The sequence below is a fragment of the Saimiri boliviensis genome, chromosome X (genome assembly GCF_048565385.1).
Source record: "Saimiri boliviensis isolate mSaiBol1 chromosome X, mSaiBol1.pri, whole genome shotgun sequence".
Classification (NCBI taxonomy): Eukaryota; Metazoa; Chordata; class Mammalia; order Primates; family Cebidae; genus Saimiri; species Saimiri boliviensis.
In genome coordinates this window covers 112325007-112338644 of record NC_133470.1, presented here as the reverse complement: position 1 = coordinate 112338644, position 13638 = coordinate 112325007, and the positions used below count along the sequence as shown (strand labels likewise).

At 41.8% G+C, this 13638-nt stretch overlaps 1 protein-coding gene across 4 annotated transcripts in view; it reads left to right on the top strand.

Annotated features, from left to right (window-relative positions):
• XIAP (X-linked inhibitor of apoptosis) overlaps nt 1-13638 on the top strand; it is a 50632-nt gene that overhangs the window by 19790 nt on the left and 17204 nt on the right. For all 4 annotated transcript variants that reach the window (XM_074391978.1, XM_010341719.2, XM_074391976.1 and 1 more), the window contains 3 exons: nt 5985-6893; nt 9850-9949; nt 12279-12357. In XM_074391978.1, the coding sequence (XP_074248079.1) occupies nt 6017-6893; nt 9850-9949; nt 12279-12357 (1056 nt within the window). In that variant the 5' untranslated portion in view covers nt 5985-6016. The remainder of the gene's footprint in view (nt 1-5984; nt 6894-9849; nt 9950-12278; nt 12358-13638) is intronic.

The window sequence follows — 13638 nt, the reverse complement described above, 5'->3', positions numbered from 1 at the left end:
GGTGGCAGGCGCCTGTAATCCCAGCTACTTGGGAGGCTGAGACAGGAGAATTGCTTTAACCTGGGATGGCAGAGGTTGCAGTGAGCAGATACCATGCCATTGCACTCCAGCCTGGGTGACCAAGAGTGAAACTTTGTCTCAGGAAAAAAAAAAAAAAAAAGGCAGGGAGAAATAGAAACTTTTGTATCATATACAGACACCAGGGTTTTGTGTGTGCCTTTGTCTCTGCTTCCCCCAGTCCCATATTCCCACATTCTCACTGGGTTAGCAGTCGACCTCCTCTCCTTGGTACCTCTTGGTGGCTCTCTTTATACAGTGGACTGGACTAAATGTGTATATGTACATGTATACTGTAAAACCTCACATATCACCATTGTAGAATCTTCCAAACCCTTCATTTAGACATGTACCATTGCTTGCTGGACCTTTTTGTCCCATTTTTGGCTTCCATAGTGCTATTTTCCCAACCACTGTTCCCCTTAAGATTCCTGACTGCCCAGCCCCTTTATGCCAAAAGCTTTCTTTGACATTGTTCTCTTTCCGTGCCTTCCTGCCTTTCCGCTTACCCAGTACAAAGCCTGAAGATGCTTTTACAGAGAGCCTTAAATTAACCCAGCATTCTTTATCGCACCCACACCTTTTCACATCAAAAGCGTTTTTGTCACCCTGTCCAATATTCATACACTATTTTCTTCTATATTCACAATTCTTCTGCTCCATATGTACTTGTTTTCTGTGGTGTCATTTTCCCAACCTCCATTTCACTTAGATTCTATATTTTTTTACCCTATCTTGCCCTTTTTGTTTGGTGCCTTCCTTCAAACTCAAGGTTTCTGTCTTTCATCAGTCATCCTTCCACCTTTCACTCTTTTCTTTTTCTTTTTTTTTTTCCTAAAAGACGTGGTTTCACTACATTGGCCAGACTGGTCTTAAACTCCTGACCTCAGGTGATCCGCTCACCTGGGCGACCCAAAGTGCTGGGATTATAGGCGTGAACCACCACACCTTGTCCCACCTTTCACTCTTTTTTTAAAATTTATTTTTATTATTTTTTATTTTTAAATTTTTTTCTCCGCCGCCACTGCCTCACTCTTAAACTCTATGGTAATTCTGTTTTTCCACCCTTCTCAAAAAACTCAAACTCTGCTAATGTGTATATATTGTTCACGTGAGTGCTTCTAAATAAATATTACTTTTCAAAACAGTGAAATCTGAACTGTTAGCTTGGAAATAACCTCTGGGAAGATAAGATCTCCACTCAAAAGCTTCAAATTACACCGGGCGCAGTGGCTCAAGCCTGTAATCCCAGCACTTTGGGAGGCCGAGGCGGGTGGATCACGAGGTCAAGAGATCGAGACCATCCTGGTCAACATGGTGAAACCCCGTCTCTACTAAAAATACAAAAAATTAGCTGGGCATGGTGGTGCACGCCTGTAGTCCCAGCTACTCGGGAGGCTGAGGCAGGAGAATTGCTTGAACCCAGGAGACAGAGGTTGCGGTGAGCCGAGATCGCACCATTGCACTCCAGCCTGGATAACAAGAGTGAAACTCTGTCTCAAAAAAAAAAAAAAAAAAAAAGCTTCAAATTAAGATTCTGCTGCTCATGTTGAATGATAGAGTTTTACTTAATATTTCTGAAATAGGGTAGCTACTTAAACTACACAAAGCATCTACCATTATGAAATGAGAATATATTTGATTTTATACCTTTTTTTTTCTTTTCGACAGTCTTGCTCTGTCGCCAGGTGCCAGGCTGGAGTGCAGTGGTGCGATCTGGGCTCACTGCAACCTCTGCCTCCCGGGTTCAAGCAATTCTCCTGCCTCAGCCTCCTGAGTAGCTGCGACTACAAGTGTGCCACCACGCCCAGCTAATTTTTGTATTTTTAGTAGAGACGGGCTTTGACCATGTTGGCCAGGCTGGTCTCGATCTCTTGACCTCATTATCCACCTGCCTTGGCCTCCCAAAGTACTGGGATACAGGCGTGAGCCACCGTGCATGGCCTATACCTTTTTCTTCTTTTCTTTCTTTCTTTTTTTTTTTTTTTTTTTTTGAGATGAAGTCTCATTCTGTCACCCAGGCTGGAGTGCAGTGGCGTGATCTCAGATCACTGCAACCTCCGCTTCCCAGGTTCAGGTGATTCTCCTGCCTCAGCTTTCCGAATAGCCTCCTGTGTGCCACCACGCCTGGCTAATTTTGTATTTTTTGGTAGAAATGGGGTTTTACCATGTTGGCCAGGCTGGTCTTGAACTCCTTACTCCAAGTGATCCGCCCACCTCAGACTCCCAAAGTGTTGGGATTACAGATGTGAGCCACTGTGCCTGGCCACTTATATCTATTTTGATTGACTTGAAATAAAATTTAACACCTCAGAGAAGATAATTCTCATGTGTTTTGAATTATACTGAACATTAATGCTTCAGGATAATTATAGACTTGGAAATGTTTAATCCAGTCTCCTAGTCCATGCTGAAGTTCCTTCCAGTGGTAAGAGGAACTCATAATTTACAAGGCAACTCAATTTATTTTGTGCTACTGTCAATTGTTATAAAGCTGATCTTTGAGCCGGGCGGGGTGGCTCAAGCCTGTCATCCCAGCACTTTGGGAGGCCGAGGCGGGTGGATCACGAGGTCAAGAGATCGAGACCATCCTGGTCAACATGGTGAAACCCTGTCTCTACTAAAAATACAAAAAATTAGCTGGGCATGGTGGCACGTGCCTGTAATCCCAGCTACTCAGGAGGCTGAGGCAGGAGAATTGCCTGAACCCGGGAGGCAGAGGTTGCGGTGAGCCGAGATCGCGCCATTGCACTCCAGCCTGGGTAACAAGAGCGAAACTCCGTCTCAAAAAAAAAAAAAAAAAAAAAAAAAGCTGATCTTTGGGTTAAAATCTACTGTTTATAATTGTATTTATTGATCTTAATTCTGCCCTCAAGCTATACAAAATTTGAATCTCTTTTCTACGTGATAACCTTTTAGATATCTTAAGGTAGTAATTCTGTCCTCTCTACCATTCCCCTCACAATTTTAACAACCTTTGGGATAAATATCCTTTGCAATTCCAACTATTTCTCATATGATAATATTTTCATCATCCTGATAGCTCCCTAAGGACATTAAACTTTGTTAATATCCCTTCCAAAATGTATTTGGAACTGGAAATAATATCCCTTGGTAGCTGAATTGGATCTGGATGTTGCACATGTGGACACTAATGCAGCTTGAAGTTGCTGTTTTTTAGTAGACTTGTAGTGTTGGCTCATGTTGAATTTGTAATTAATTAAAATCCCAATGTTTTAATCTGGAGGATTGCTTTTATGTGACTTCTTTTTAACCCAAGTCTCCATCTTCTTTTAGTTATGTAACAGATTTTTTTTTTTTTTTGAGACGGAGTGTCGCTCTTGTTACCCAGGCTGGAGTGCAATGGCGCGATCTCGGCTCACCGCAACCTCTGCCTCCCGGGTTCAGGCAATTCTCCTGCCTCAGCCTCCTGAGTAGCTGGGATTACAGGCACGCACCACCATACCCAGCTAATTTTTTGTATTTTTAGTAGAGACGGGGTTTCACCATGTTGACCAGGATGGTCTCGATCTCTTGACCTTGTGATCCACCCACCTCGGCCTCCCAAAGTGCTGGGATTATAGGCTTGAGCCACCGCGCCTGGCCGATTTTTTTTTTTTTTTTTTTTGAGACGGAGTTTCGCTCTTGTTGCCCAGGCTGTAGTGTAATGGTGTGATCTCTGCTCACTGCAACCTCCGTGTCCCAGGTCCAAGCGATTCTCCTGCCTCATCCTCCTGAGTAGCTGGGATTACAGCATGCACCACCAGGCCCTGTCAATTTTTTTTTTCCCTTTTTTGAGATGCTCGCTCTGTCACCCAGGCTGGGGTGCAGTGGCATGATCTTGGCTCACTGCAGCCTCCACCTCCTGGGTTCAAGTGATTTTACTGACTCACAGCCCGGCCAACATGATGAAACCCTGTGTCTACTAAAAATACAAAAAAATAGCCAGATGTGGTGGTGGGTACCTGTGATCCCACCTACTCGGGTAACTGAGGCAGGAGAATCACTTGAACCTGGGAGGCGGAGGTTGCAGTGAGCCAAGATCTCACCACTACACTCCAGCCTGGGCAACAAAGCGAGACTCTGTTTCAAAAAGAAAAAAAAAAAAAGAAAGTCATGGAGACCATATTCCAAAAGTTGTGTGCAGATATAACTCAGCTCTTGAGGTATATGAGTTAACACCATGATAAATTCACATGGCCAGGAAAGACTGATGTCCACTGCCAGCTTGCTTTGTGTTGAACATTACTCCAGGAGAGATTAAATTCTAAGACATATAGTGTCAACATAAAGGCAAAAGAGCTGGCTAATTCTTCTCAAGAAATCAATTAATGCACATACAATATAGAGACAGAGTCATTGTGTCCATTCTCTCATTTTGCGTTTGAAAAGTTTATGTTGAGCATGTTATCAGGCAATGCGGGAGATTCTGGAGAACCAGGTTTGCCTCATAGCTAGGGTTGCCATATGCTCTAGTTTACCTGGGGCAACCCTGATTTATGCCTATTGTCCCAGTGTGATTATTACTAGTGTAATTTTTCACTTTGAGAAGTGTCCAGGTTTGGAACATAAATTATCTTGCCACCCTTCTCATAACCTAATGGGTTTCCTTTAGTATTTTATCTGGGTTAAACATTACACAGCTGTAAATTGGCAGCTCTAATAAGATTGCAACAATACTTATCTTCCATTTGAACAGATTGTTCCTTGACCAGGGGAAGTTAATAGTAAAAGTAATTGCAGGGCACATGTTCCCAGGACCTCCCAAGGGCTGTGTCATGGGCAAAAAAAAAAAAAAGAAAGAAAAAAGTAATAGCAATTAAGGTTTCCAAGTACTTAGAATTTTTCCTGAGCCACCCTGTAGAGGGCAGTATTATATGTATATCTGGAATTATCCAGTTCCAACAAAAAATGAGCTCTTGTTCATGCATGAAAATCAGAAATATTTGATACTCTTAAAGAACACATTGGAGCCGGGCGCGGTGGCTCAAGCCTGTAATCCCAGCACTTTGGGAGGCCGAGGCGGGTGGATCACGAGGTCAAGAGATCGAGACCATCCTGGTCAACATGGTGAAACCCCGTCTCTACTAAAAATACAAAAATTAGCTGGGCATGGTGGCGTGTGCCTGTAATCCCAGCTACTCAGGAGGCTGAGGCAGGAGAATTGCTTGAGCCCAGGAGGCGGAGGTTGCGGTGAGCCGAGATCGTGCCATTGCACTCCAGCCTGGGTAACAAGAGCGAAACTCTGTCTCAAAAAAAAGAAAAAAAAAAAAGAACACATTGGAACCAATATTATATTAAAACATATTTTGCTTCAATTCCATTTTCTCTAATCAGAAGAGACCCTCACCATGGATACTTGCATGAGTCATCCAGGAAGTTTACTCAGTTTCTACAATGAGGATCTTAATAAATAAATAAATAAATAAATAGAAACATATTTTGCTAAGCAAAGAAATATTAAAAATTAATTCATTAACATTCTGAACATTTTTTAATTTGTAAAAACTGAATTTTGATGCCTTGAATATACAATGATTCATTATAACAATTATGGATAGACTTTGATAATCTGCATATTTTATGCTTCTTTTGTTTTTCCTAATTAATGATTTGACATGGTTAATAATTATAATATATTCTGCATCACAGTTCCATATTTATGTAAAATTAGCATTTAAAAATTATTAGTTTTATTCTACCTGCTTAAATATTACTTTCCTCAAAAAAAAAAAAAATGCTCGATTTTACTTTATGACTTGAATTATGTGGTAATGTTGAACTCTAGTATTTAGAATTAGAATGTTTCTTAGAGGTCGTGTCATTATTTTTATGTCCTAAGTGGATAATTTGTTAGCTCCTAGTAACAAAAGTCTATTGCTTATGTTTCACATTTTGGATTTCCTAATATAATGTTCTCTTTTTAGAAAAGGTGGACAAGTCCTATTTTCAAGAGAAGATGACTTTTAACAGTTTTGAAGGATCTAAAACTTGTGTACCTGCAGACATCAATAAAGATGAAGAATTTGTAGAAGAGTTTAATAGATTAAAAACTTTTGCTAATTTTCCAAGTAGTAGTCCCGTTTCAGCATCAACACTGGCAAGAGCAGGGTTTCTTTATACTGGTGAAGGAGATACTGTGCGGTGCTTTAGTTGTCATGCAGCCGTAGATAGATGGCAATATGGAGACTCAGCAATTGGAAGACACAGGAAAGTATCCCCAAATTGCAGATTTATCAACGGCTTTTATTTTGAAAATAGTGCCACGCAACCTACAAATCCTGGTATCCAGAATGGTCAGTACAAAGTTGAAAACTATCTGGGAAGCAGAAATCATTTTGCTTTAGACAGGCCATCTGAGACACATGCAGACTATCTTTTGAGAACTGGGCAGGTTGTAGATATATCAGACACCATATACCCGAGGAACCCTGCCATGCATAGTGAAGAAGCTAGATTGAAATCCTTTCAGAACTGGCCAGACTATGCCCACCTAACCCCAAGAGAGTTAGCGAGTGCTGGACTCTACTACACAGGTATTGATGACCAAGTGCAGTGCTTTTGTTGTGGTGGAAAACTGAAAAATTGGGAACCTTGTGATCGTGCCTGGTCAGAACACAGGCGACACTTTCCTAATTGCTTCTTTGTTTTGGGCCGCAATCTTAATATCCGAAGTGAATCTGATCCTGTGAGTTCTGATAGGAATTACCCAAATTCAACAAATCTTCCAAGAAATCCATCCATGGCAGATTATGAAGCACGGATCATTACTTTTGGGACGTGGATATACTCAGTTAACAAGGAGCAGCTTGCAAGAGCTGGATTTTATGCTTTAGGTAAACTTTATTATAAAACCAATAAATAACTTCCCAACTATGCCAGGGCTCCTAAAAAGTAAATAGATGCCTTTAGCCCCCCGAACTAGTAAATATTTAGGTATATTTTGGCATGATTATACCTATATTCATCTTATTCTGTGAACTCTTATGTTGAACCTGTAATGTAACTACTGAATTTATGTGAAAAAGACTATCATATTATGAGTCATGTTTCTCTTCATGTAATTGTTTTTAGGAAGTAATAATATGCAAAAGATGGTAGACATCCCCAATAACAAAGTGGGTCTAATAAAATACTTTGATTTTTGAGCACCTATTGTATGTGCACAGTATGTATACTTCATGCATTTTTCTCTAAGCTTCACAATAACTTTTTTTTTCTTTCTACTTTTTCTTTCTTTCCTTTTCCCTCCCTCCTTCCCTTCCTTTCTTTCCTCCCCTCCCTTGCCCTCCTCTCCCTTCCACTCTGCTCCCCTCCTCTCTCCTCCCCTCTCCTCCCCTCCCTTCTCTTCTTCGGGGTTTCACCACAACCAGTATGGTCTCAATCGCCTGACCTCATGATCTGCCCTCGCAGCCTTCCAAGGTGCTGGGATTACAGGCATGAGCTACCACACCCAGTCCACAATAACTTTAATAACTTTTTTTTGTTTTTTGAGACAGAGTTTCGCTCTTGTTGCCCAGGCTGGACCACCCGGCCCACAATAACTTTAATAACTTTTTTTTTTTGAGATGGAGTTTCACTCTTGTTGCCCAGACTGGAGTGCAATAGCACAGTTTCAGCTTGCCGCAACCTCTGCCTCCCAGGTTCAAGCAATTCTCCTGCCTCAGCCTCCCGAGTAGTGGGATTACAGGCAGGCGCCAACACGCCCAGCTAATTTTCTATTTTAAGTAGAGACGGGGTTTCTCCTTGTTGGTCAGGCTGGTCTCAAACTCCCCACCTCAGGTGATCCACCGGCCTCAGCCTCCCAAAGTGCTGGGATTACAGGCGTGAGCCACTGCACCTGTCACTGTTTTTTTTTTTTTTTTTTGAGACAGTCTCTTACTCCATTACCTAAACTGGAGTGCAGTGGCATGATCTTGGCTCACTGTAACCTCTGCCTCCTGGGTTCATGCTATTATTGTGCCTCAGCCTCCTGAGTGGCTGGAATTACAGGCACGTACCTGTACCAATACCGCGCATGGATAATTTTTGTTTTGCCATGTTGGCCAGGCTGGTCTCGAACTCCCGACTTCAAGTGATCTGCCCACCTCAGCCTCCCAAAGTGTTGGAATTTCAGGCGTGAGCTACCATGCTTATCTTCACAATAACTTTATTTATTTATTTATTTATTTATTTATTGAGACGGAGTCTCAATCTGTCACCAGGCTGGAGTGCAGTGGTGCAATCTCGGCTCACTGCAACCTCCCCCTCCTGGGTTCAAGCAATTCTCCTGCCTCAGTCTCCCAAGTAACTGGGACAACAGGTGCACGCCACCACGCCCAGCTGTTTTGTATTTTTAGTAGAGACAGGGTTTCACCATGTTGGTCAGGATGGTCTTGATGTCTTGACTTTGTGATCTGCCCACCTTGGCCTCCCAAAGTGCTGGGATTACAGGTGTGAGCCACTGTGCCTGGCCCACAATAACTTTATAAAAAAGAGCTAACATTAGAGAGTTTAGTTTGGCTCATACTGTATTAAAATTGACATCTGCCTTTAGTACACAGAGTACATATATGCAAGCTGCCTTGTATTATGCTTTGTGCTTCATATGAGTGCTTTTCAAATGGGACTGTGGTAGACATGCCAGGAAGGGCCATTGGTGTGAATGCTTCTAAACATATTTTTAAAAATTATGCCATTATATATTTGACCCATTTATTTTAAGATTGAATAATACCTATAATATTGGTTATTTCAAAATATTTTATTTACGTACCATTATATAGTAATCGTGAAGGTTTGTTTAGTGTCATGTAGCTGTAAACTTAGAGAAACTTCTCTCATAATTCCATTATGTAGAACTTTGATGTTACTAAATACTTGGAAAATAACTTGTTTTAAAGTTTCATAGTTTGAAACTGTAAGTACAATATTGGTGGCCCAAATAACATACTAAAAAGAAAGTATGCTGGGTGCGGTGGCCCACGCCTGTAATCCCAGCACTTTGGGAGGCCAGGGTAGGCGGATCATTTGAGGTCAGGAATTCAAGATCAGACTGGCCAGCATGGTAAAACCCCGTTTCTACCAAAAATATAAAAAATCAGCCGGTTGTGGTTGTTCATGCTTGTAATCCCAGCTACTTGGGAGGCTGAGGTAGGAGAATCACTTGAACTCAGGAGTCGGAGGTTGTAGTGAGCTGAGACTGTGCCAGTACACTCCAGTCTGGGCAGCAGAGCAAGACTCAGTCTCAAAAAGAAAAAAAGAAAGTAGCAATCTTAATTTTTTTTTTTTTAAACAGGATTTCACCATGTTGGTCAGGCTGGTCTTGAACTCCCGACCTCAGGTGATCCGCCCGCTTTGGCCTCCAAAGTGCTTGGATTACAAGCGTGAGCCACCACACCCGGCCACAATCTTAATTTTTTAATGTAAAACTTGGGTAGTTTTATTTTTGTTCTGTAAAAATACCTCAGATTGAATCAGTGAATTTAGTATTTCTTCCTCAAATGATAAAGATCATATGTGTTACTTAGATGTGAATTTGAATGTCTTGTTTTAAGCTGTGAGATTTTCATGTTTTTTAGATGTGCTTAATTTTTTTTTTTCTTTTTTTAAAGATGGGGTTTCTCCATGATGGCCAGGCTGGTCTTGAACTCCTGACCTCAGGTGATCCACCCACCTTGGCCTCCCAAAGTGCTAGGATTACAGGTGTGAGCCACCGCGCCCAGCGATGTGCTTAATTTTTAGGTGTTAACTGAATATTTTTGTGTAAGCTTCTAATTGCACAAATACATATATTCTTGTGTGTTTTCTTAGGTGACGGTGATAAAGTAAAGTGCTTTCACTGTGGAGGAGGGCTAACTGATTGGAAGCCCAGTGAAGACCCTTGGGAACAACATGCTAAATGGTATCCAGGGTAAGATACTCAATTATTCATTCATTCACAGGCAAGTTGGATAGCATGCAGTGGGAGACTTGAATTACTTTTTACCTCAATGATTTCTGCCTTCACTATGGCTTGAAATTCATGCCAGATTTATAAAAATAAGGAAAAAACCCACCTAAGCCTTCTCTGATGCCAAAACATCCACTGCTTATGTATCATATCTATGACATTCAAATGATCCCTTTTTTTTTTTTTTTTTTTTTTTTTTAAGACAGAGTCTCACTCTGTTGCCCAGGCTGGAGTTCAGCGGCACAGTCTGGGCTCACTGCAACCTCCACTTGCTGAGTTTAAGCAATTCTCTTGCCTCAGCCTCCCAAATAGCTGGGATTACAGGCACCCACCACCACGCCCGGCTGATTTTTGTGTTTTTATTAGAGACAGGGTTTTACCATGTTGGCCAGACTAGTCTCGAACTCCTGACCTCAGGTAATTGGCCCGCCTCAGCCTCCCAAAGTGCTGGGATTACAGTTGTTAACCACCGTGCCTGGCCAGATTATTCCATTTCTTTTTTTAGTTTTTATTTTTGAGACGAAGTTTTACTCTTGTCACCCAGGCTGGAGTGCAGTGGCACAATCTTGGTTCACTGCAACCTCTGCCCCTTGTGCCTCAGCCTCCCGAGTAGCTGGGATTACAGGTACCTGCCACCATGCCCAGCTAATTTTTGTATTTTTAGCGGAGACGGGGTTTTACCATGTTGGTCAGACTGGTCTTGAACTCCTTACCTCAGGTGATCCTCCTGCCCTAGCCTCCCAAAGTGCTGGGATTACAGGCATGAGCTACCACACTCGGCCTCTAGGTTATTCCATTTCTAAATACAAATTAGGAAATGTGCACTCTTTTGTTGTTGGAAGTAGGCTTTTTTATGATTGGCATGAGAGCCAAGGAGATTCCTTAAGAAGCCATCATACCCCTAGGAAATATTGATGTATCTCATTATCTCCATGACACACAACTGTTCACATTTTAAAATCTCTGGGCAGGATGTGGTGACTCATTCCTGTAATCCCAGCACTTTGGGAGGCTGAGGTGGGTGGATTGCTGGAGCTCGAGTTCGAGATTAGCCTGGGCAACATAGTGACACCCTGTCTCTACAAGAAACACAAAAAAATTTAGCCAGGCATGGTGGCATACACCTTTAGCCCTAGTTACTTGTGAAGCTGAGTTGAGAGGATTGCTTGAGCTGGGGAGGCAGAGGTTGCTTGAGCTGAGATGATGCCACTGCGCTCAGTACCACTGCACTCCAGCCAGGGCAAGTGAGTGAGACCCCTTCTCAAAGAAAAAAAACAATTATTTTGGAACGATCATTTGAAAAGAAATCTTAGCCTTAAATTGCCTAAAAAATTCCTTTTTAATAGGCAATTGATTAATTCTCTAACTAAAACCTGTTAAGAAGATTGTCTGGGTACAGTGGCTCATGCCTATAATCCTAGCACTTTTGGGAGGCCGAGGTGGGCAGATCACTTGAGGTGAGGAGTTCGAGACCAGCCTGACCAACATGGTAAAATTCTGTCTCTAAAAATACAAAATACTAAAAATACAAAAATTAGCCAGGCATGGTGGTGCATGCCTATAATCCCAGCTACTGGGGAGGCTGAGGCAGGAAAATTGCTTGAACCCAGGTGGTGGAAGTTGCAGTGAGTCAGGATTGCGCCATTGCACTCCAGCCTGGGTGACTCTGTCTCAAAAAAAAAAAAAAAGCCAAGGTGCTAATTTAATAACTTGTTTTAGAAAGTTCACAAGTTGATATTTTTTCCTCTACTAACATTAGCAGAGGTAACTTAACAAAGGGAGTTTTTTTAACCTTAAAATGACAGTCAGATAGGGAACTGGGTAACATTTTACTTTGTGGCTCCTTAGAAGTATTGAAAAACAAGGCCGGGCGCGGTGGCTCAAGCCTGTAATCCCAGCACTTTGGGAGGCCGAGGCGGGTGGATCACGAGGTTGAGAGATCGAGACCATCCTGGTCAACATGGTGAAACCCCGTCTCTACTAAAAATACAAAAAGTTAGCTGGGCATGGTGACACGTGCCTGTAATCCCAGCTACTCAGGAGGCTGAGGCAGGAGAATTGCCTGAACCCAGGAGGCGGAGGTTGCGGTGAGCCGAGATCGCGCCATTGCACTCCAGCCTGGGTAACAAGAGCGAAACTCCGTCTCAAAAAAAAAAAAAAAAAAAAAAAAAAAAAAGAAGTATTGAAAAACAAGTTAATGGCATTAATAGAATTAATATGATGGAGATTATATCTTTGCTTATACTCACTAATTTATCAGCTACTAAAGTTTATCCTTTTAATTGTTTAGGTGTAAATATCTGTTGGAACAAAAGGGACAAGAATATGTAAACAATATTCATTTAACCCATTCACTTGAGGAATGTCTGGTAAGCCTCATTATATAATTTGCATTCTCAAATATTATATCATTTGTTTTTAGTTATTTCTTCATGTAAAATTCACAGTTTAGTATAAATCAATTTATGTGTACATTACATCAAAACAAAAATTTTAATTTAAAAACAAAATAATAATCGATGTATGATGGGCTTTAAAGGTGAGAGCTAGCCTGGCACAGTGTTTCACGCCTATAATTGCAACACTTTGAGAGGCGAAGGAGAGAGGATCACTTGAGCCCAGGAGTTTGAGATCAGCCTAGGCAACATAGTGAGACACTGTCTCTACAAAAAATTTTAAAAACCAATTAGCCAGACATGCGATACCTACCTGTATGTAGTCCAGCTACTTGGGAGGCTGAGGCAGGAGGATTGCTTGACCCCAGAGGGTCAGAGGATGCAGTGAGCCATGTTCACTCCACTGCACTCCAGCCTGAGTGAGAAAGTGAGACCTAATATCTCTTAAAGAGAGAGAGAGAGAGAGAGAGAGAGAGAGAGAAGCTAAAAAGTGTTTTCTTATTCTTTACCTGAAGTAAATTTGTGAAAAGGGAATCAGGATAAACTGATTTAAGTATTACTGTAGGCAAAAATGGGCTTGAAGAACTAGAATACTGAAAGTCCCTTCGCCTTCTGAAATCAGGTATTTGTATAATATGCTTTGTACTCGTAAGTAGTTTTAAACTTTTTGCAGACAGTATTTAAAATCTCAAAAATGTATCTGAATTGATAGGATGGGCTGAGCGTGGTAGTTCATGCCTGTAATCCCAGCACATTGGGAGGCCAAGGCAGGTGGATCACCTGAGGTCAGGAGTTCGAGGTGAGCCTGGCCAACATGATGAAACCCAGTCTCTACTAAAAATACAAAAAATTAGCCAGGTGTGGTGGTCGGCGCCTGTAATCTCAGCTATTTGGGAGGCTGAGGCAGGAGAATCACTTGAACCCGGGAGGTGGAGGTCGCAGTGAGCCAAGATCGTACCACTGCACTCCAGCCTGGGCAACAAGAATGAAACTGTGTCTCAAAAATTAAAAAAATAAAATTAATATCATGAACTGGGGTGGCCAAGGCATTAGTAATAGGTAGAAAGAACGCTGGACTAAAATGGGAGACAAGAGTTGCCCAAATGGCTCTACCTTAAAGTCATTCATTTTCCCTGGGCCTCAGCTTCTTCTTTGTAAAATGAAGGATTGGATTAGATAATTTTATAACTTCCTTCTAGCTCCATCAGGCTATGCCTCTTGTGAATATTCATATACTGAATTGGAATAAAGCCA